Source organism: Dipteris shenzhenensis, chromosome 22 (assembly GCF_047967505.1).
Source record: "Dipteris shenzhenensis isolate YYH24624 ecotype China chromosome 22, Dip_SZ_1.0, whole genome shotgun sequence".
Lineage (NCBI taxonomy): Eukaryota > Viridiplantae > Streptophyta > Polypodiopsida > Gleicheniales > Dipteridaceae > Dipteris > Dipteris shenzhenensis.
The window spans coordinates 51,536,183-51,558,183 of NC_141617.1; the positions used below are offsets into that span (position 1 = coordinate 51,536,183).

A 22,001-nucleotide genomic window follows, 5' to 3' on the forward strand; every position below is an offset into this window, starting at 1 on the left:
GTTCCTCCAAGGTCTCTGCACACTCGGATGCAAGTAAAGTCACCCACAAAGCTTCCCACAAAGCTTCTCCTTCCTCCCACAGAGCTGCTGAGCTTCAAGCATTCACGCACGCTCAGCTAGATCACCCGGGCTCTGATACCAGTTGAGAGTGCTCTCAACGGAAGCAAGAACGGAAGAGGGAGAGAGAGAGAGACAGAGAGCCACACAAGTTTGGTGGGTGCAGAACCACCCTAATCTTCTTTTTCATTCATTTATATATGTGTTTGAGTATTGTACATAACCGGGGTAAAGGCACAATGACCTTTAACCCCCACATTGTTTTATGTGGAGTGGCCATGAGGAGGAAAGAGGAGAGTGTGCCCTAAGTTAGGACTTTAGGGTTAAAGTTTTTTCAAAAAATCTCCACGATGCTTCATTTGAGGTGCCACCAACATTCCTTCCTCATCGTCTTCTTCACATTCATTGTCTTTCCTACTCTTCTCCAATGTTCGTCACATGACCTTTTTCTTCAAATGACTCCAAGCCATTGTAGTGACTTCTCCATGCCTCATCCCCTTGAGCTCTCAACAAAGTTTTCACTTGTCGTGCTTTCTCTTACTAGAGCTAATTCTTCAAACTTAAAGCAAGCTGCTTTTCTTTCTTTCTCCTATCATAGATGTGCCACAATAGGCCATTGTTCTTCTAGCTACCTCATGCTATGAAATAAGTCTCCTTGCTTACCACAGTACACCATGTGGCCTTACTACTACAATAACAAGCTTTCAATTTATTATGCTTACATGCTCCACCTTGACTCTTAGTCTCCTTAGAGATTTACTTATAGGACTCTTGCATGGATGTGCTATGATCCAGAAGCTTGTTTGATACAAGCTCTATGCCTTGCTTCTATGAGCTTTGGTTAGAGATCTCAAGCCCTTCAAATTTTGATACATGTTCTTGAAATTTGCAATGGCCACTAAACCCTTTTCAAAAACACCTTTTCTTGAGAGGAAACGATACATTGAGGCTCTTGTAATCTCAAGGAAGATAATGTAAAGGAATGGAAAGAACCTCTTACAAAAGCTCTCAAGAAATGATAAGATTGCAGCCACTTCCATGGAACAGAGTTTGAAACTAAAGATTTAGAAAAGCCTACAATCAATGATAGGTACTACATGCAGCTCATCGGATCTCTTATATATCTGACAATCACACGGCTAGATATTTGTTATGTAGTAAGCTCACTAGCACAGTTTATGGCAAATCCAAAATAGTCTCACTGGAATGCAGCCAAAAGAGTCTTGAGATACATCAAAGGTACAAGACAGTTTGGAATAGAATACAGAGGAAGTCATCCACGGTTGCATGGATACTGTGATAGTGACTATGCTGGAGATCATGAGACCAAGAGACCGACAAAAGAGTCTCATTGGAATGCAGCCAAAAGAGTCTTGAGATACATCAGAGGTACAAGACAGTTTGGGATAGAATACAGAGGAAGTCATCCACAGTTGCATGGATACTATGACAGTGACTATGCCAGAGATCATGAGACCATGAGATCGACATAGGGATATGCATTTTTCCTTGGTCAAGGTGCTATATCATGGTTGTCAAACAAACAGCTAACTGTTTCTTTGTCTTCGACTGAAGCAGAATATAGAGCACTCACTACAGGTGCATGTGAGGCTATATGGCTCAGGAGACTATTGTCAGAAATAGATTACTTTGATGAGTCAAAGCCAACAACAATATACTGTGATAATCAATTGGCTCAAGCATTGGCCAAAAATCCAGTATATCACTCCAGGACAAAGCACATTGATGTCAGAGAGCACTTCATCAGAGAAAGAGTGTTACTTGGTGACATCACACTGTAGCATTGTGATCGCAAAGAAAATGTTGCAAACATCTTTACCAAACCACTCGGTAAAGAGCTATTCGAGAAACACCGACTAGCTCTTGGTCTGACGCAAAGGAAGGACATTCCCATTAAAGGGGTGTGATGGAATGCAATGCTCAGTCCTTCTTTGATTCCCCAGAATCATCATCTTGAGGGAAGGCCTACTTCATGATGTTGATCTTGAGGGAAGGTGTTGAGAGTTCATGCTCAACATCATGTGATCATGTGTGCATAGCACCATCACGTGATCATATGTGCATAGCACTAACCTTATAGAGTGCTATAAAGGAAAGGGTTAGATCCCCTAACCCTAATCCTAAATGGGCTTGTATATATTCTATTTTTTCAACTAAATCTAGTGTACAGTTAGTCATTTGTGGTGTGCTCTCTAGCTGTGCCCTCTCTCCTCATCTCCACTCTTCTCCTCTCCCCTCTTCATATTTTGTCAGATATATAGGAATGTTAGGTAGCTAACTACTAGTTCTAGTGAGATATGTAGGATAGGAAGGGAGCTTATAGCTAACTAGTCCTAGGACATCATTCCTACATAGCTATGTACCATTGCTTGTTAGCTAAGTGTTTGGTAGCTCACTAGTAGTGTTATATAGCTAGCTAGAATTGCTACATGGTTGTGCTAGTTTGCTATGTGATCTATCTACCACTACTTGTTATCTATATAGCAATGCTAATTAGCTATGTAATAGTGTTCGGTAGCTAACTAGCTATGAACTACCTAAATAATAGTGCTAGTTTGCTACTTGGTGATATTTGTTAGTAGTACTAACAACCTAGCTAGCACTAATAGTACTATAATGATTGCTACCTTATGCTATTAGCCACATAGTGACTCCTAGCTAGTAGCGTTACCAATCTAGTTACTACTAGCTATCATTACATGGCACTGCTAGCATTGCTACTTAGTAGTACTAGCACACTAGTCAATGTTGAACAGTCCATTATCAATTAATATAAGGTATTCTATGGGGGTACTACTAATGTTGGATTGCATAGAACAATGGGGAAGTTATAATTTTCCTTTCAAGAATATTTTTAAGTCGTCCCAAAAGTTTTGAAGGTAATAATTATCCATAGTCATTTCATTATGGCACATTGACACTGCGGATCACCATCGTTAATTATTATAAAAAATGGATACTTACACTTTTAACAAAACCAAAAAGCTTAAAGTTATGTCCACCTATGTAATTTGAAATACTAAAAACTATAGCTTGTTGCAAGCCTTAGGCTTGAGGTTATCACTAAGGATAATGACACCATGCTTGTCAGCCTTCTTTTGTCTTTTTTTAAGGAGGGCAAATTTGCAGCCATTTGCACTAGTGAAGATGCCATGCATTTGGGCTCAGATTCCTTGTAATTAGAGAATAAATATACTTTTCATTAGGGGAGAATTGGGGTCTCAAAAGGGCCTCATAAGGAATGGATTAAGAAATGGATTAGTCCTTATGAAAGGGCCAAGGTAGGTCCCAAAAAGTCCTAACCCCCTGTCACCTAGGTGGGTTAAGCCCAAAAGTGACCCCACCTCTTACACCTCTTACACCTCTTACACAACTCTTACTCCGAGGTGTGAACCAAAAAATTCAAAATTAAAAATTTGAAATTTGAATTCCCTCGCAATCTTCAAAGTTGCAGGAGGAATGAAATTGGCACTATGCATGCACTTCTCCACACGGCACCTTACCTTACCACCATTTAAGGTAGAGTAGAAGGACTCTAACATGCCGTCCTCCATGACCAATAGATGTTCTCGCACATCCCTTAGAAATTGCATTCAATGGGATGGTAGGGCCTAAATGGCAAACTTTTCTTCTCCCCTCCCTCTTTCTAGAGCCTCTGCCCCCCACTATTTTGGTCCAGCCTACCAAATCACTCAGATTTGAACCAAATCCCACGCATTTTTCCTTTCCCCCTCTTTCTCTGCTCCCTCCTGCTCTAGCCTGCTTGTTGTAGCTCCTCTCTCTCTCTCTCTCTCCCCCCTCTCCCTCTCTAGTGCCTCTTTTGGAGTTGCTTTGTCCCTCTCCTTCTCCCCCTCCTATGCCTCTGTTGCTGTTGCTCTATCCCTCTCCTTCTCCCTCTCCTATGCCTCTGTTACTACTGCTCTGTCCCTCTCCTTCTCCCTCTTTTGTGCCTTTGTTGGAGCTGCTCTGGTCCCTCTCCTTCTCCCTCTCCTATGCCTCTGTTGCTGCTACTCTGTCCCTCTCCTTCTCCCTCTTTTGTGCCTCTGTTGGAGTTGCATTACCTTGTGTAGGAGTCCCATTCTTGCTTTGCAACCTCTGCAAGCATGATGAGGAGAAGGTTACAAGACCACGCAATGTTATGCCCTCTTGTGTCTTCCACAACACCAGAAATGCATTGGATGAGTGGATCCCTTGCACCTACAGCTTAAATGACTGGATAGTGATGAAAGGATCGAACAAAGGTCCACATAAGCTTTCCAAGAGCAAGAGAGGTGACATCTTGCATGAGTGGAAGGGGCGCATCTTGAAGTTCAAGTTTGGGAAGAAAGGATGGATCGCAAAAGTGTAACATGTTTACATGGGAAAAAATATGCAGCTTCCTCCATCATTCAATCAATCTAGGATACCATCACACTGTGAGCCTTTCTATCTATGTACCTTTTTCTCTTGTAAGTGTAATGAGTCCATTTGGAAATTTTGTGTTTGGTTTTTAAGAGCTCTTATTCATGGTGGTAGATGTTTTCCCTTTGGACCTTGAGGAGTGGGAACTAGTTGAATCATTCATAGGCAAGTTCACGCGATTCATGAGGATTTAGGTAAGCAAATGCATGCTGGGGAGAAGTTGGCCTCCTTGCAAATGAAGAATGTGTATTGGTATAATGCAGCATACATCACTCCAACGACATCATCAAGCTATGGCCGTCTGCAAACCATTGCACCACCACAACTTCAAGACATGGATTGCAGCAATGTGGACTCGAGGACATTGCAATCATACAAGGACAAGATTGCAAAGGATGTGAGCATGGTCATGAAGTTTACATTTGGATCCAAATGGGCAAGGTTATCTTGGTTTATGCCGCTGGACATTTTTGCTTCTTTATTTCATAATATACATATGCATAGAACAAAAACTATGTGGTCCTGCAAGCGTGTAGATGAAAATGCTCTTGAAGATATACTTGGGATGAATTGGGGAACTAGGTCAGGCAACCAAAAGGGTGATGTGTTTCAATGTCACGCATGTAAAGACAATGTCGTCATTAGATACCATTTGCCATGCCAAATGTTGTATTTAGCTTTTCAGTACAGGCACTAGAAGCAAACAAATGGCTGGTGGCTTCCCCTAAACTCTAATGATGAAGACAATACGGGGGTAAGTTGGTCTATTGATGTTGAAGAGGGAGATGTCAAGAATGTGAATGTCAAATCGCAATGGATTTGGGCTCATGTGGGGGAGGTGCACCTGGTAGGAGGGTCAAACATGGGTTTAGAGGGGGCGATGGTTTGGGTGGTCCCTAGTGTAAGGGGAGCAACCAATAGGGGATCTTTGCAAGCCTACCCACCCTCCACCTAGCCATACCATTGCCCCACACCTTCTAGCACTCTCATTGGTACACCTCAAATCACTCTCTAATCCCTTGAAATTAGGAAACACTAATTGGAGGCCCTTTTGAGACCCCAATTCTCCCCTAATGTCAACAATCATGCATTGAGCAAAGAGGACTTCAACTCTTTGTCCTTGTTTTAGAAAAAGAGGGAATCATCTTTTAGTTTACTTGTTTGGTTCATCCTTATGGCTCTTAGTATGGCTTGTCATTTTTCCCTTGTAAGGCCCTTGCTACCCCTCTTGCTTCCAAAGGAGGCTGACATATAATTATCATCTTCATTAATGGGGTGTTGAATAGTTCCCAACTTTGTGGCTACTTCTTTACTTTTGTCAGGTGAGTTTGCTGACACGCAGCACACTTCAATCGATATGACAACTAGTTTGGGCACGCTAGGTGAGGGTTGGGTTGGCATGCATTATGATTTGCACCTCTATGATTAATGGTTTGGTCTGGTTCAATGAGAGTAGTATGCATTACTGTTTGCACCTCCATGATGATATACGTGAAGGGCTTTCCATCTCCTTTGCAAGGGCTTTGATATTGTTACATGAACTACATTTGGTTTACTAACTATTGGCTTGGGTAAAGAAGTTGAAGGATAGAAATAAATTCATGTTACATTGTCTATAATTTGAGGACAATCTACATAAATCCATCCTCTATAGAAATCTCTTTTGGAGCATGTCAACTATGCCAATAGTCATTGTTATTTTTTAAGCTACTGGTTCTCTCTGTGTCCTCACTTGAGGTGGTAATAGTGTGTTGAGTTCATCTTTGAGTTTTTTAAGAACGTTCTCAATAATATAAATAGAAAATACTACAAATCCCCATTTTTCAAGATGAAATCAACACATAACCAATTATTGAAATGCTTATATTTTAGATGACTATGGTAGACCTCTAGGTGCTTTAGAGTATAGGCAAATTTCCAACCAAGAGAGAGGGCCTACCTCCTCAATGGGCTCATGGAAGCATTTCAAGGACCTCCTTGAAGGACATAGAACATAGATGGTTTCTCACCTTAGGGGAAGTGGCGAAAGAATTGCTTAGATAAATGTTGCTATCCCTTCAAATTGGACCACTAGAGATGGGGCATTGCAAAGATCCATCCAATAGATCCGGTTTTTGTTGGACACTAGTGTTCCTCTGCATGTCATTAGTGGAGATACCATGGTCTTCATGGTTTAGCCATTGATAAGATTGGTTAGAACTTAACATGGAGTTGTAATTTTGGATCCACAGGTGAATACACATCTTAAGCCAAACCAAGTTGTGGGACATGTGGAGCAATGCTTCTATGCTACTAGCTAGTACATTGATCCCCATCTAAGGGACTTTTCCATTGGCATATGAAAGCTATGGATTTATGGGGTGTTATAAAAAATTTCTTCAATAGGAGAATGAGAGTGTTTTTCAATTAATACATTGAATCACTCCACGATCCATCCATTGTTTGATTTTATAGTCAGAAACACCATGAAAGCTTAGCTTAGGACCAAGGGATGGATACCAGAGCCCCTTGATAGGAGAGCTATATTTCAAAATTGTAGAGATCCTTTTGACGGAGGCTTTGGAAATCCCTCAAGAACATGAAAGTCACTATTTTTTTGTCTTCTCATTGACAAATTGCAATAACTCAATGAAGAACAATAAATAAGTGGAGGAGAATTTTTGGAGTTTACCCTTCTTGCCCTTGGTCCTTCATTAGTGTTGAGTCTCTCTAGCAATGTCTCTAGGGTGTAGGCAATCCTATATCACTTGGGCTAGGATTGCAAGATGTATGGGTAGGTTTTGTCTCTCCACATTCTTATCAATTGGAGCACAGTGGCCTAACCCTCATTGATAGGGTCTCAAATATTTTTGAGTGATAGAACGCCTCTTAGGCTTTCACGGTTGGGAAACATCTTGTAGACCTTTATCTACTGGACATTGTTTCCGCCACTTATTAATTATTTAACTCAAAGTTGGATGATCATATATTATAATCACTCAAGGCACAAATACCAATATTGGATTGACTGAGATTGTAGAGGATTATTCACACAATGTTCACAAATTGATCTGCCATAGCAATGGAAGAATAAGTCTTAAGGCAGCCATAGTCACTAAACTCTTCATAAGAGAATTGAAGAGGCAAATATGAATGCTTGTGAGGAGAGAGTGCCTGTAGACACTAGTATATGACATTGCTAGTGTGGTAGCTAAATGATGACACAACAATTTGATGATGGAGTGGGAGATAAACCAAGTTAAAGCGGGGCTCCTATCCCAACTCACCAAATATATCCATTCCACCTTACAATAATTCCAAGAATGAGTTTAGGGATATGATTATGAATCCATCAGGTGGTAGACAAAAATTTTGATCGCTTGTGACTAATGTGAATTTTCTCAAAAAGGCATATAAGACAGTAGACAAAAGAAAGCCTAATGTCCCAAATGTAGGGGTCGTGTGCTGATCTCGCTAAGTTAATGGGCATTATGGCTATGATGCCCCAATGTTTGGTATGACTATCCTAGTCATATAGAAGAGACATGTAGGCACAAGATATATGATGCAGCCAAGAGTGAACCAAGACCAAGGAAACATTGTTCAAAACCACTAAATCGAGATCAAAAGTCCATGTGATATCCAAAGTAAAAGCACTCAATTTAATATCTACATCAAATACATGCCAATAAGCTTTGTGGGATGCCAACTCATGTGTTGACTCACAACAAATATGTGTACATCATGACTAGATCCAAACTTAGAAATCTATTCTATAGTGAGTTAAAAATCAAAATAATCATTGATGGCTATCTTGAAGCTCCACTCTCAGAACAGGCCGAGTTACTCAAGATGAACTACATTTTAGCCACAAATGATGACTCCAAGTCAACTACAATTAAATCTAGGTTGGGTGATGTATATTGAGTTCTTCCAAAGTGAAATGGAAAAAAACATCTTTAATGCCCCTAAGAGAAGGATCCCATAGTAAGTGAGGCTAATGTAAGAAGCATCAACCTGGGGACCCTTGAGGGAGTGAAGAAAATTCAAGTAGGAGCACACCTCAATTATAGCTTGTAAGAATGACTCACAAAGCTATAAAGGGAATTGGTTGATGTCTTTGTGTGGAATTTTTTAGGCCTCAAGGAGTCCCCCCATCAAAAGCAGTGCATAGTATTCCTTTGAGACTCAATGTAAAGCTCAAGGGAGTCCACCCATCAAAAGAAATGCATAGTATTCCTTTGAGACTCGATGCAAAGCTAGCTTAACAACCTTGTAAAAAATTGGTGGATAAGCTTCTACGATAATGCAATTGCTAAAAGCTCATCTAATTTTTTTAGTATAGGTGTCTAAATGGTGTTCACCTTATGTAGTTTCTCCTAAGAAGAGATCGATAGCACACTGAGTCTATGTTGATCGATAGCATTAAGAGTCTATGAATGTCTCCTTTAATTCTTCAATATGACTTGTGGGTGTCAAATCATCTATGAAGATCTTAAGGTTATCATGGCTCATTCTGATAAGTTCCCGGCACATCACACAATCCAAAAGGCATCACATGGCTCTCAAACATTCAGAACATTGAAGAATGTGGACTTCAATTTGCCTTTTGGGGCTACTACTATTGTACCCACATCAAGTTAGTCCATGAAACCATACAATTCCTCTTCCCAAGAAGAAGAAGAAAAGAAACTATACAGTTCCTTTCTAATATTTGATCAATGAATGGAAGAGGGTAAGAATAAGGTAATGGGACTTTTTTAAGTTTCCTATAATTGACATAGACACTTACCGCTATCAATCTCTTGTTAAGAACACTTACAAAAAGAGAATATCATTGCATGTTAGCTATATAAGGGTGTTAGCTAGCAAGCTAGTGCTAGACTGCCATGTAGCTCTAAGCTAGTAGTGCTAGCGATTAGCTAGAAGCTAACTAGGTAGATATGTAGGATTGCTAGGTAGCTAACTATTAGTGCTAGTGAGATATGTAGGATAGCTAGGTAGCTAACTACTAGTGCTAGTGAGATATGTAGGATAGTTAGGTAGCTAACTAGTCCTAGGACATCATTGCTACATAGCTATGTACCATTGTTTGTTAGCTAAGTGTTTGGTAGCTCACTAGTAGTGTTATCTAGCTAGCTATAATTGCTACATGGTTGTGCTAGTTTGCTATGTGAGATATCTACTACTACTTGTTATCTATATAGCAATGCTAGTTACCTATGTAACAGTGTTAGGTTGCTAACTAGCTATGAATTTACATGGCACTACTAGCATTGCTATAGTAGTAATAGCACACTAGACAATGCTAGATAATATAAGGTAGTCTATAGGGGTATTACTAATGTTGGATTGCATACAACAATGGGGAAGTTATAGTTTTCCTTTCAAGAAAATTTTTAACTCATGTCCCAAAAGTTTTGAAGGTAATAATTGTCCATAGTCATTTCATTATGGCACATTGACATTCCGAATCACCATCATTAATTATTATTAAAAATGGAAACTTACACTTTTAACAAGAGTAAAAAGCTTAAAGCTATATCTACCTATGTAATTTGAAATACTAAAAACTATAGCTTGTTGCAAGCCTTAGGCTTGAGGTTATCACTTTGCTTGTTAGCCTTCTTTTGTCTCCTTTTAGGAGGGCAAATTTGCAACCATATGCACTAGTGAAGATGCCATGCATTTGGGCTTAGATTCCTTGTAATTAGAGAATAAATACACTTTTTCAACAATCATGCATTGAGCAAAGAGGACTTCAACTCTTTGTCCATATTTTAGAAAAAGACAGAATCATCTTTTAGTTTACTTGTTTGGTTAGTATGGCTTGTCATTTTTCCCTTGTAAGGCCCTTGTCACCCCTCTTGCTTCCAAAGGAGGCTGACATATAATTATCATCTTCATTGGAGGGGAGTCGAATAGTTCCTAGCTTTGTGGCTACTTCTTTACTTTTGTCAGGTGAGTTGGCTGATAGGCAGCACACTTAAATCGATATGACAACTAGTTTGGGCATGCTAAGTGAGGGTTGGGTTGGCATGCATTATGATTTGCACCTCTGTGATTGCTGGTTTGGTCTTGTTCAGTGAGAGCAATATGCATTATTGTTTGCACCTTTATGATGTTATAGGTGAAGGGCTTTCCATCTCCTTTGCAAGGGTTTTGATATTGTTACATGAACTACATTTGGGCTACTAACTATTGGCTTGGGGTAAAGAAGCTGAAGTATAGAAATAAATTCATGTGATACTATACATTGTCTATAATTTGAGGACAATTTACTTCAATCCTTCCTTTACAGAAATCTCTTTTGGAGCATGTCAACTATGTCAATGGCCATTGTTATTTTTTAAGCTAGTGGCTCTTATGTGTCCTCACTTGAGGTAGTAATAGGGTGTGGAGTTCATCTTTGAAATTTTTAAGAACGTTCTCAATACATACAAATAAAAATCTGCTACAAATCCCCATTTTTCAAGATGAAATCAACACATAACCAATTATTGAAATGCTTATATTTTAGATGACTATGGTAGACCTCTAGGCTCTTTAGACTATAGGCAATTTTCCAACCAAGAGAGAGGGCCTACCTCCTCTTGGACTCATGGAAGCATTTCAAGGACCTCCTTGAAGGACATAGAACATAGGGTGTCTCTCACCTCAGGGAAAGTGGCAAAAGAATTGCTTAGATAGATGTTGCTATCCCTTCAAATTGGACCACTAGAGATGGGGCATTGCAAAGATCCATCCAATGGATGGGGTTTTTGTTGGACACTAGTGTTCCTTTGCATGTCATTAGTGGAGATACCATGGTCTTCATGGTTCAGACATTAATAACATTGGTTAGATCTTTACACAGAGATGTAATTTTGGATCTACAGGTGATACACACCTTAAGCCAAACCAAGTTGTGGGACATGTGGAACAATGCTTCTATGCTACTAGCTAGTACATTGATCCCCATCTAAGGGACTTTTCCATTGGCATATGAAGGCTATGGATTTATGGGGTGTTACAAAAAATTTCTTCAATAGGACCCACTACCTAGGAGAATGAGAGTGTGTTTTTATTAATACATTGAATCACTCCATGATCCATCCATTCTTTGATTTTATAGTCAGCAACGCCATGAAATTTTAGCTTAGGACCAAGGGATGGATACCATCTAGAGCCTCTCACTAGGACAACTGTGAGATCATTCCAAACTTGTAGAGATCCTTTTGACGGAGGCTTTGAAAATCCCTCAAGAACATGAAAGTCACTATTTTTTGTCTTCTCATTCACAAATTGCAATAACTCAATGAAGAAATTGCAATAAATTAGTGGAGGAGAAATTTTGGAGTTTACCCTTCTTGCCCTTGGTCCTTCGTTGGTGTTGAGTGTCTCTAGCATTGTCTCTGGGGTGTAGGAAATCCAATATCACTTGGGCTAGGATTGCGCATCCTTCATCAACTAGAGCACAGTGGCCTAGCCCTCATTAATAGGGTCTCGAATATTTTTAAGTGATAGATCACCTCTTAGCCTTTCATGATTGGGAAACATCTTGTAGACCTTTGTCTACTGGACATTGTTTCCACCTCTTAGCATTAGGGACATGACTTGGAAGATCATTGCTTGCATGTCCATCTACAACATTTACAAGTCTAGATGTATAGAGGCTATAGATATCATCACCCAGTCCTTAATTTCGTAGCATTCGAATAGATATTGTAGACATCTTAATGGCCATTTGGTAGGATCTAGAAGACTTTGAGGTCTACATAATCTAGGAGGATGATTTTTCTTAAAGAGTAGAGAGGAAGTCCTTTCTTTTCCGAGTTTATTACTAGCCGAGTGTGGCACTCACAACTGCAGTCTTTGTTTATTTTAGGAATTTTTATCATTAGACTCTTTCAATGGTACTTTACGACTTGGTTCTCATGCTATGCATAATGTATTTGTGCCTTGAGTGATTTGCTCTTGGTTTTTCTTTCATACTTGATAGAAGTCTTTTTTCGGGGAAAAAGAGACCTCTAGCACTACCATGGTCCATGCATGGCCTTGGCTTGCTAGTCTAGGAGAACTTATTTGACAACTTGGGTAATCTTGCCTTCCATGACCCAAAAATCAACAAGGAAAGAGGCTATCCTTCATCGTGTTAATATTGTGTGTGACTTCTTGGTCATCTAGCACCATGGATGGGAAGTCCACTCAAGGCTAGATAGAACCAACACCGTCATAGATTGTGCAACTAGCTTGAATTAAATGTATACCTTGCCACTTGAAATGCTATCCACGATAGCCATGCGAGCCTAGTAGCCATGTTGCCTTGCCACTATATCATTGTCATTGCAACCTTGGGAAAAAGGAACTATGCCATAATATATACAGCCTTGCCATAGCACTTGCAACCTTCTTTTTATGCCTCTCTAGCTATTGCACATCTGTCAATGGCAAATCTCTTTCCAAGAGGTGATTCCTACTTAATCCATTCATTGCGCTTCATGGTACACCTTGTAATCTGTCTTATATAAGTCCATGCACAACTTGGACCAACCATATTCACCTTCACCCACATGGATTTGAGAATCATATAGTCAATCATAAAATGCCATTGATTGTCGATAATGTTACAAGAGCAACTAGTCTATGAGGGTTTATTCCCTCCATGCTCAAGACATAGTCCTCATGAGACCTTGTAGCCTTCCAATAGAATGTACACTAAAAGGGTGGGTCCATTATATTGACTATTTGCTGCTTTGCTATGGCACTTTCACCTCCCTTTTTGTCCACGAGCTTGAATAATGGAACCCAAAGGGTTCAATATAACATCTAGCACTAGGAAGAAAAATAAGTGGCCGTGGTAGTCTAACCCTAGTGCTACTATAGCTAAGTACCAATTAATTAGCACTACGAGATACTTGTGTGGTAATGATAATTAGTTGCTTAGCACTACTAGATAGCTAGCTAGCATCACCTATAGGCTCTCTCGTAGTGTTAGGGGTCACTACATTTGTCTAAATAGCAATGAATTTAGCACTACTATAGCTAAGGACTCATACTTAAATTGATCAAGTTCAAGTCGTCTTGCTTTTTATCCATTCATCTTTTTTATTTGGAAGTTTTCACAAGCTTTCAATTGCCATCATTATTATTATTTTGGGTCTAAATAGATGATTTTCCCATAGTTATACAACAATTGTAAAACAAAAGTGAATAATTCATTTGACCTTGAACATTTATTACTTCTAGTAAAAGAAAGCAGCTATTGGTGGAGATTGAACTAAAACAATGGAAAACTCATCAAATGGTAAAAAATGCTAAAAATAGTATCTAAAATTGATGCATGAATAGGCCTCTATATTGGTATTGAAAAAGGCCAAAATAGCCTCAAAATGGTGCCTACAACGTGGCTTTAAGTGCTCAAAACTTGGATTCACATTAGGTCAAATTTGGTTACAAAATGAGGATGACATAAGGCCACAAAGTTGAGGTGGAATCTAGTTATGAAGTGGCTAATTATGGCACTTTGTTACAATAACCAAGTCAGTTATAATAATGACATGTCACATTCACAATCATACCTATAGAGGACGCCTATAATAAAATTAACAAAAGGAGGTTATGCTAAGTAATTGTTGAAAAACTAGACCAAGTGCCCAAAACTAGACTAAGTTATGCTAACTAAGTGCAAAAGACTAGATCATGCTAGCTAAATGCCAAAAACTAGACTAAGTTGATTTGAACTAGCCTACCTATCATGGCCAAATTTTAATTAAGCCAATTAAGCACAGTAAAGCACATGGTAAATGATGTGGTACATGTGGTCATCTGTTGCAAGGTATCATCTGCATAAGCAACACTATTTGCATAATGGCACAAAATGATGATGTGGATTGGATGATGATGTGGTAGATATGATGAGGTGGCAATGCCTCGTGTTATTGTGAGATGACATGGTAATGTCTCATGGAAATAATGATTTTGCCAAATAAGGTGCCATGTGTTACTTTGTTGTGGATAGCTGTATGTGCCACGTGGTAGAATTTGTGTATTTTTTTGTGCTACCATGTGTCTCTAGTCCATCCACTTATGTTTGTGTGGTGAAAAAAAATTGCATTTTGATGGTTGCCCAATGGTGACAAAGCTTTTAGTGTATGACAAGCAGTGGATCTCATATCGGTTGGGAAGGCGAGATGGCATCAAGAGATGAAATTATATCTCAAGTGGCTCAAAGGAGCCCTATAATCAAATTAGGAATCATCATGCAATTGGACTGCTATGACGATTCAAGATGGAGAGGCCCGAGAGAGCAATGATGGTGGTTGATAGCATGAGAGGAAAAGCCATGGGCGGAGTAGATGAACATGGCACATGAAGATATTGAAGGTGATAGTGGAATGCTTAATAAAAAGGTGTAGTAGTAAATGAGTGAAGAGATCAAGGATGGAGATTTGAGGTGGAAATGAGGACTAAGGTAACATACCATAGTTAGAGATCCTTTTTTTTGGGGTTATGGAGGCCAAGTGCCAGTTATATGTAAATCCAAACTAAGCAATAAGTTGATATGACACTGACACTTGAACTTGAGAAAAAATTTGAATACAATGTTGTCCTTTGAACTAGGACAGTTTTAATTGTATCCTTTGTGATCATGATAGCATGGAAATATGTGTGACCCTTCTACTTGCATGTCCCTTGTTTGTCTAATACTTTGAATCTCTACTTACTCCCTCATCATAAAGTACGAGAGAGAGAGAGAGAGAGAGAGAGAGAGAGAGAGAGAGAGAGAGAGAGAGAGAGAGAGAGAGAGAGAGAGAGAGGGAGCGAGAGCGAGAGAGAGAGAGAGAGAGGGAGGGAGAAGAAAATAATGAAAGAGTGCATGTGTAGATTCAATCAATGTATGTGAAAATCAAATCATTCCTACAATTTCACATGCAGGATAAGAACATAGTGTTTGAGGGAAGAGGCCATTTGTAAAATTTATACAAACCCTCTCTTATACGATTTTCTCATTTATCATTGTAATTTGTCATTGCCATTGGTCATTAATGTTTGAAAGAGGTTGGACTGTGGGATTCCCTTTTAGGTAGATGATGTCATTGTTTGAGCTGTGTTTTCAATTATTGAGATTTTTGATCGGCACCCTTTAGTGGTATCACTAGTGTTAGATCTAGATACAAATTTAAAAAACATATAATTCAATCCTTCAAGGGTATACAATGGTCCTATTTGGTTTATTAGTGATTAGAAAAATGCAATTGCAAATTATGAGCTTGAAAGGCCTACCATCTAGAACAATTGCCAATTAAGTATGATGTTTGAGATTTAGCTCAAAGAAACGCATCGAAAGTTATCCAATTGAGTTCAAAATCACACTGCTAGAAACATACGAGGTGGTGTTAGCAATCGAAGAGTTTCCTCGGCCACGACAATAGAAGCACTTGATTCAAAATTAAAAAATATTGTTAGTTAGGCCTTATGGTCATAGGGGCCCTTTTCCCTCAACGATCTAGCCAAAGAACTCAACAGAAGAGCAGATAATGATAGATAATATGCTATAATTAGAAGTTTGGCACATGCAATAGAGTGCAACTTGCATCTTTTTTGTCGAGATTAGGCATGACATATTTCCTTGCAACTCTTAATCCTAAATAGAACTTCTCTAGCGTGTGCAGCAACCAATTCTAGAATGCTAACTTTTTTTTTCCAATGAATCTAGAATGCCAACTTTAAAAAGAAAAAGAAAATTAAATTTTATAAACGCATGCACTATCAAGGGGCACTCGCGTTCGCCTACGCTTCACATTGTTAGGACTCCAATGAGGGCCACCACCCTAGTGGTAGCAACCCTACCATTGGGCTGCGCGCGGTGTCCTCTAGAAGGCCAACTTTGAACTTGCCATGCAAGTAAATCTTAGCCTCATCCATAGTGCTCATGCATCGCACAAAGCCAACCTCTTCATCATGGGTGTCTATGGCCTAAAAGGTAAATGACCCTATGTAGAGTTCTAGAGAACCACATCACATGGTTTTCAAATTTGTGAGTGTGGTGTGCTCACAGCTGTGACTCGACATTGGAAGAAGAAAAGCCCACATATATGAAGAGAGTATTGAGATATGCTATTGATTTCAACAAGATACATCCTTGATGAACTCCCTACTTCATTAAAAGTGTGTGTTAACTCGACCTTGTTGTATCCAATCATAACACTTCATACAATACTTTCTATTTATTTCATGTTTAAGTTTTTTCTCTCCATTGAGCTCCCCAGTGCTTTGATGTGGCCACTAAGCCATTTTTTTGGAAAAGCCTCTCACTAGAACATGAAATTTCACGATGTCTTAGGGTTAAGGAGGGGGGGAAAAAAACCCAAGGTCTCTTGAGCTTAAATGTTTACTCAACATGACTTGTGTACATACATGGCCAAAGCAATACGTAACTCTCCTTAACTAAGTGCTACAGAATTAAAGCCCAAAATCAAGTGTGCTTTTGGGAGGTATTTTATCCTTTGTTGGAGAGAGCTAGAGTATGGGATTATAGCCAAATTAAAGTGACTTAACGAAAGGTCAAGGATCCCTTTGATTCCGCCAAGTTGTGTTGTGATAATGAAGTGCACTTGTGGATACAGAGGCTGCCGATTTAGTTGATTCCTCTAGGCTCCTAATATTTCTTACCCAATCACCCCCCCATGGCCCACAGCCTGAGACCTACGTTGCTAGGCAAGAGGAGACATCCTACAGGATTTGAACTATGGCCTATGGCTTGAGCTTGCGAGTAGAGTCTCTAAGCTTCTTCTCCCATCAAGGTTGCATTTTCTCCATCGAATGGGACGCTGCCCCTAGGACCTCAAATTGAGCCACCCAAGGAAAGCACCAAGGTCGGCTTACTGCGGAGGTAAGGTTCCCTGGGAACCCATGGTAATGGTTCATGGTAATCTCGTAGAGGAAGAGTAATTGAATAGAAGAGAGGAGGAGGGAAAGAAGAGCATCCAGCCTCTGGAGCCTGTTTAGTTGTAGAAGAAGAAGTTGCTGTTGGGTATGGCGAGGCGCAGCTGCTGCAGCTTGATGGTGGCGATCAAGGCGTTGCTGCCTCGCTCAGATCGGCTATGGTGGTGGCTTGCCCTGGTTTCTGTGGTTGCCCTGCTTGGCCAGGAGATCGCTCGCTCCTCCGCCTTCGTTCTCGCCGCCTCTGCTGCTGAGTTCGAGGGCTTCGGCGACGACTGGGAAGATCTCGACGACGACTCTGAGCTCGATCACATCGTCGTCCCTCCCCCTATCGTCAGAAGACCTGGCTTCGAGACCGATCGCGGTCCCCCTTCCCCTGACCCTGCGCCTCAGGACGCTGCTGAGGTAGCTCATTCTTCCCAAGCTTTCGTCCAACCTTCTGAGCCGGCTTCGAAATCCCAGCAGCCGCAGCCGCAGCCGCAGCAGCAGCAACGTCAAGAGTACTGGGACGAGGATGAGTTTGAAGGTTTGCCTGAAGAGATTCGTGCCGAGAGCGCAGCTGACAACTTCCCTAGCGCCAGCGGCCATCCAGATCCTAGCAAACAAGCTTCGCACAAGCGTCCCGCTCCTCCCCGGCCTCAGTCATACTACATCGAAGTTGCTTGTGTGCTTTTCCTCATTGCCTTTGCCTTCGCTTACTTCGTTGGCAGGAAGGGGAACGAGAAGGTCGCACTGGCCTGGGCAGCTCAGTTTGCGTGCAAAGATGGGGTCTTCGACAAAAATTTTAGTCTTGTGGGTACTGGCATGGAGGCAGACGCACCGCTGCTCATCAAGGAAGGTCAAAACATCTTCAAGTTTTACGCGAGCGGTCGGCGGTACTGCGGCGGACTTCTGGCGACCATGGATTTGCTAAGTAGGCACGACCTTATCACGTGTATGTGGTACTTCATAAGCCCCAGGAAAGACGAACTCACGATTGATGTGTTCATGAACGATGAGAATATGGAACCTCTCACATTTGCCCTAGCTCGCAAGAAAAACGCCAAGGCCATGCTCAAGGAGTGGACAGACTTACAACTGTATGCGAGTCCCCAGTCCCAGCGCAAATCGCTTTCTGAAGAGCTCGCAATCATATCAGAATCTCGGGAAGTAGCTTCCGACCTATTAACCGACGCTGTATTAGATCAGGTACTGTGGTTGCATGTGATTCTGAATTTGCTTAATCTTGGCGTGGGTTTCTAATCACTTCGGAAGGCTTAAGCTTTCTTAGCCCCGGTTCTAAAGTCCTCAGGATGCTTGGAAGGACTAAAAAGGGGAACCTTTTTGAGTTGTCTGTGTGTGTTGGCTAACGTCATTAGGAGATGGTCTCAGGTTCGCATAATATTTCTTGTGATTATGCAAAGATCAATTTATCTACGATTTGAAAAACGTAGATTCTATGTCCGTCCCTCGTTGCCTTTTGTCTCTTGTGCACTGTACTTCTTGCATCCCGATTGTTTAGGTCCTAAAGTTCATTTTTTTGACGACCTTAATAAACCAAGGACCTACTAAAATGCCAGGATAATTACAGCAAAAATGAATGATAAATTCGTGCCCTGGTAAAAGCTGCTGTTGATGCGAGGTCCAGAGTAATTGCCCGCTTGAAAACTCTGATGCAGAACTCTTGTGCAGTTGGTGAGTTGACCCAATCAACAGTTTCAAACGGTGTCCCAAGTGACAGCTACAGCTTGCATGTATGTACTTTATAAGGAACCACCGAAGATTACAATGCTAAATAAATATTTGAGTTAGGAGAAAGAGTTCTGTGCAAAACTTGGGAAAAAATGCTGTTATGCGATTGACTGTTTTAGTCCAAATAATGGAACCCTGAAAGACGCATCCCTGCACCTTCAATCTTTGAGGCACCACTACCTTGCTGATAGACTGAGGTCTTTGAAAAACATAGATTAAGGTTCGTTTCTCTGTAATTTGTGTTGGCCCGGGCACACTCAGCTATTACACAGATTCGCCTTCATCTCTCACATGCATTTTTTGAGGTGCTATGGAAAATGTAGCTGAGCCAAGAGGAAGAGTAATATATTCTGGCCCTCTCTCAAAATGTGTATGCTTTGTTCAGGTATTCGGTGAAAAGGCTTTTGAGAAATACGGGAGAGATTTTGTGTCCTTACATTTTTCTGATCAATTTCCCCTCGGCTCTCACAAAAAGATTCTTCAGTTCAAGTTTACACTTCCACCAGCGAATAAAATGGGGAATATGTCACGGTTGATTGCTCTTGTACCATATTATATTGATCTACTGGGTCGATACAAGCTTACAGCACAGGTTGGTTTATTCTAGCCCTCGCAATCTGTTCTATTGATACTCTGGGCAAATCTGCAGTAAAAGATTAATCATAGATGATCATGGTTATGTGGTGTGAGTGGAGTCTTTTTCTGGTCCCTTTCTTAGTTGTCTCGCATTAATTCTTTCTAAGCTTTTGTGCTGCATCGTTGAGTCTGGACTTGAAATTCGTTTTCTCCATATCAAACCTTTTAGGTCTAAAAAAACAAAGCAGTGCTGCCAGGGCCTAGCCAGGGGTCTGTGGCTAAGTCTTATGGTTTTGAAGCATATTAGTATTTGAAGTTGCAGCTTATCTTATTAGGAATCACGGAGCAACTGGTTGGATTGGAAATTTTGGGTGGCAGTTATTTATCTTTCTCCAACGTTTAGGAATTCAAGTATGCTAACTGGACAATGGTGAGGTGAGGCCTGCCTATGTCCTGTTTCTGGACATTCATGGTCCTAGTGTCTCATGTGCAGGTCGGCTTGATCATATATGCCTCTATTTGGCTCTAGTGACTGGAGAACAGAATTCCTTTTGGGAACATTTATGTTCCAACATACCCACTTCCTGTCCCTCTCAGTTGTACTCATTATCAAGAAGATTATGGTGCTTTTGGTATATTTCATTCTGGCCATGGTCAGTTCTGACCACGATCACTTGTTAAACCTAAATGATTCTAGCATTTTCTTACCAGTTCTGCTTTAGGACAGGAATGTAGTACAAAGACTGTTGAATGCATGTGTAATGCACTGACCGTTGTGAATTGGTGGGGATGCCATTCATGACGGAGAGGTGGATGGTTTTGAGTCTTGTTGGTGACCATCGCGTGGTAGAAAATGTGCTTTATATGATGGCTTTGGGCTGGCTGCTAGATTCATTTGGATAAATGTTTCTGCCATACTAGCAAACATGCTGATTTGACCTTCTGAAACTTTTCTGCTGGTGGTGTGGTAACTCCTATAATACTAAGCAGTTAGTGGTTTTGCGAGCTTGTTTGCTTGGAACTGTTGGGAGAACTGGAACATGGAAGCAGAGCTTTGTATAAACACATGCCTGCCTCTGCAGACGGATACGTTTTCAACCTGCACACGAGCATTCATACTTACAAGGCGTTTGCAACAATTCTCTTTCAGATCTTTGAGTATTCATTAGTCTCCCACTTGGGAAGAAGGCTTTTAATCCGTCTGCTACAGGGATGTCATATAGCATGTCCCCCGTAGGTGTGATGGATTTGATATTTTGATCTTTGTCATGAGGCTCCAGAGCTGACTGAAACCCTTCCAGCACTCTTTTTAATCTAGAACATTGCAGGAATGTGGTTTAGGGAGGAAAAAGAAGCGAAAACTTGTTTTTCTTTGGTTGGTTTGTACATTTCAAAATGTTGAATTTTGTCAATCCCGTTTCTTCCTATAATTTCAACTGAGGTTCTTTTTTTTTGGAAGCTTCGAGCAAGAGCTGAGGCTGCAAGAGCTAAGGTGGCCCAGGAAGCCTTCAAAGAAACCCAGACTGCTCGCCAAGAAGCACTGATGAAAAAGAAGGAAGAGAGGCGTAAAGCAATGGAAGACTCACAATCCAGGCTTAGTGTGGAGGCATTACGTAAAAGAGAGGAAAAGGATCGCCAGCGTCAAATGAAGAAGGCCATGCCTAGGATCAAGATGACAAGGGCATAGGGTTCTGTCAAACTATCACTGTCCTGTATATGCTTCAGTAATTGACACTTGAATGTTGTAGTTTGCCTATGCCGGAAGGGCATCTTCCAATGCAGAACTGTGATGGCCTGTTGCATTGGCCTTTTGGATGAGAAGCCAGACTCAATTTGCCATTTTTCTTTGCTGTTTGAAGGCTATAGTTCAATTATGAGCATTAACACAATATAAGTTCATGTAGCCCCTTGTCCTTACAATTGTGGCATGAGATGATGTTCCATGAGCACTGTGGTGTTAACATGTGCTTCACATGAAGTTGGCCATTTCTTGAAACACCCACACCGTTTCGCATGTTTAGCTGGGTCTAATGCATGGGATGCTCTGATGCAAATTCTAAACTCTCAGTTCGACATGCACACAGCATGAAATATAGAAAAATGCACAATTATTAGATTCCCCCCCCCAAAGAGACTAGCATTGATGGGCCAAATTGACATAGAACTCAGCTTTGGGACACCATCCTGATCTACTTTATGGACTTCTCACCTGTGCACTTTAAACTTTTGGCTGTTTCACAGACCAGATGTTGGGATCGTTGCTTGTTTGATTGTCTGCTTTCGTGTGTACTGAATTGCGTAGTTCTGAATGC

General features: G+C 40.7%; 1 protein-coding gene across 2 annotated transcripts; it reads left to right on the forward strand.

Annotated features, from left to right (window-relative positions):
- The first annotated feature begins 17,345 nt into the window (after window positions 1–17,345).
- Window positions 17,346–21,592, forward strand: LOC147888263 (uncharacterized protein At5g49945-like). Of its 2 annotated transcripts, XM_087393376.1 has the most exons (3): window positions 17,368–18,570; window positions 19,499–19,705; window positions 21,149–21,592. In XM_087393376.1, the coding sequence occupies exons 1-3, from the start codon at window positions 17,476–17,478 to the stop codon at window positions 21,374–21,376; spliced, it is 1,530 nt and encodes a 509-aa protein (XP_087249502.1). In that variant the 5' UTR covers window positions 17,368–17,475; the 3' UTR covers window positions 21,377–21,592. The 2 variants fall into 2 exon arrangements, with proteins under 2 accessions (XP_087249503.1, XP_087249502.1); XM_087393377.1 differs by lacking the exon at window positions 19,499–19,705 and having other exon boundaries at window positions 17,346–18,570.
- Window positions 21,593–22,001: the final 409 nt, after the last annotated feature.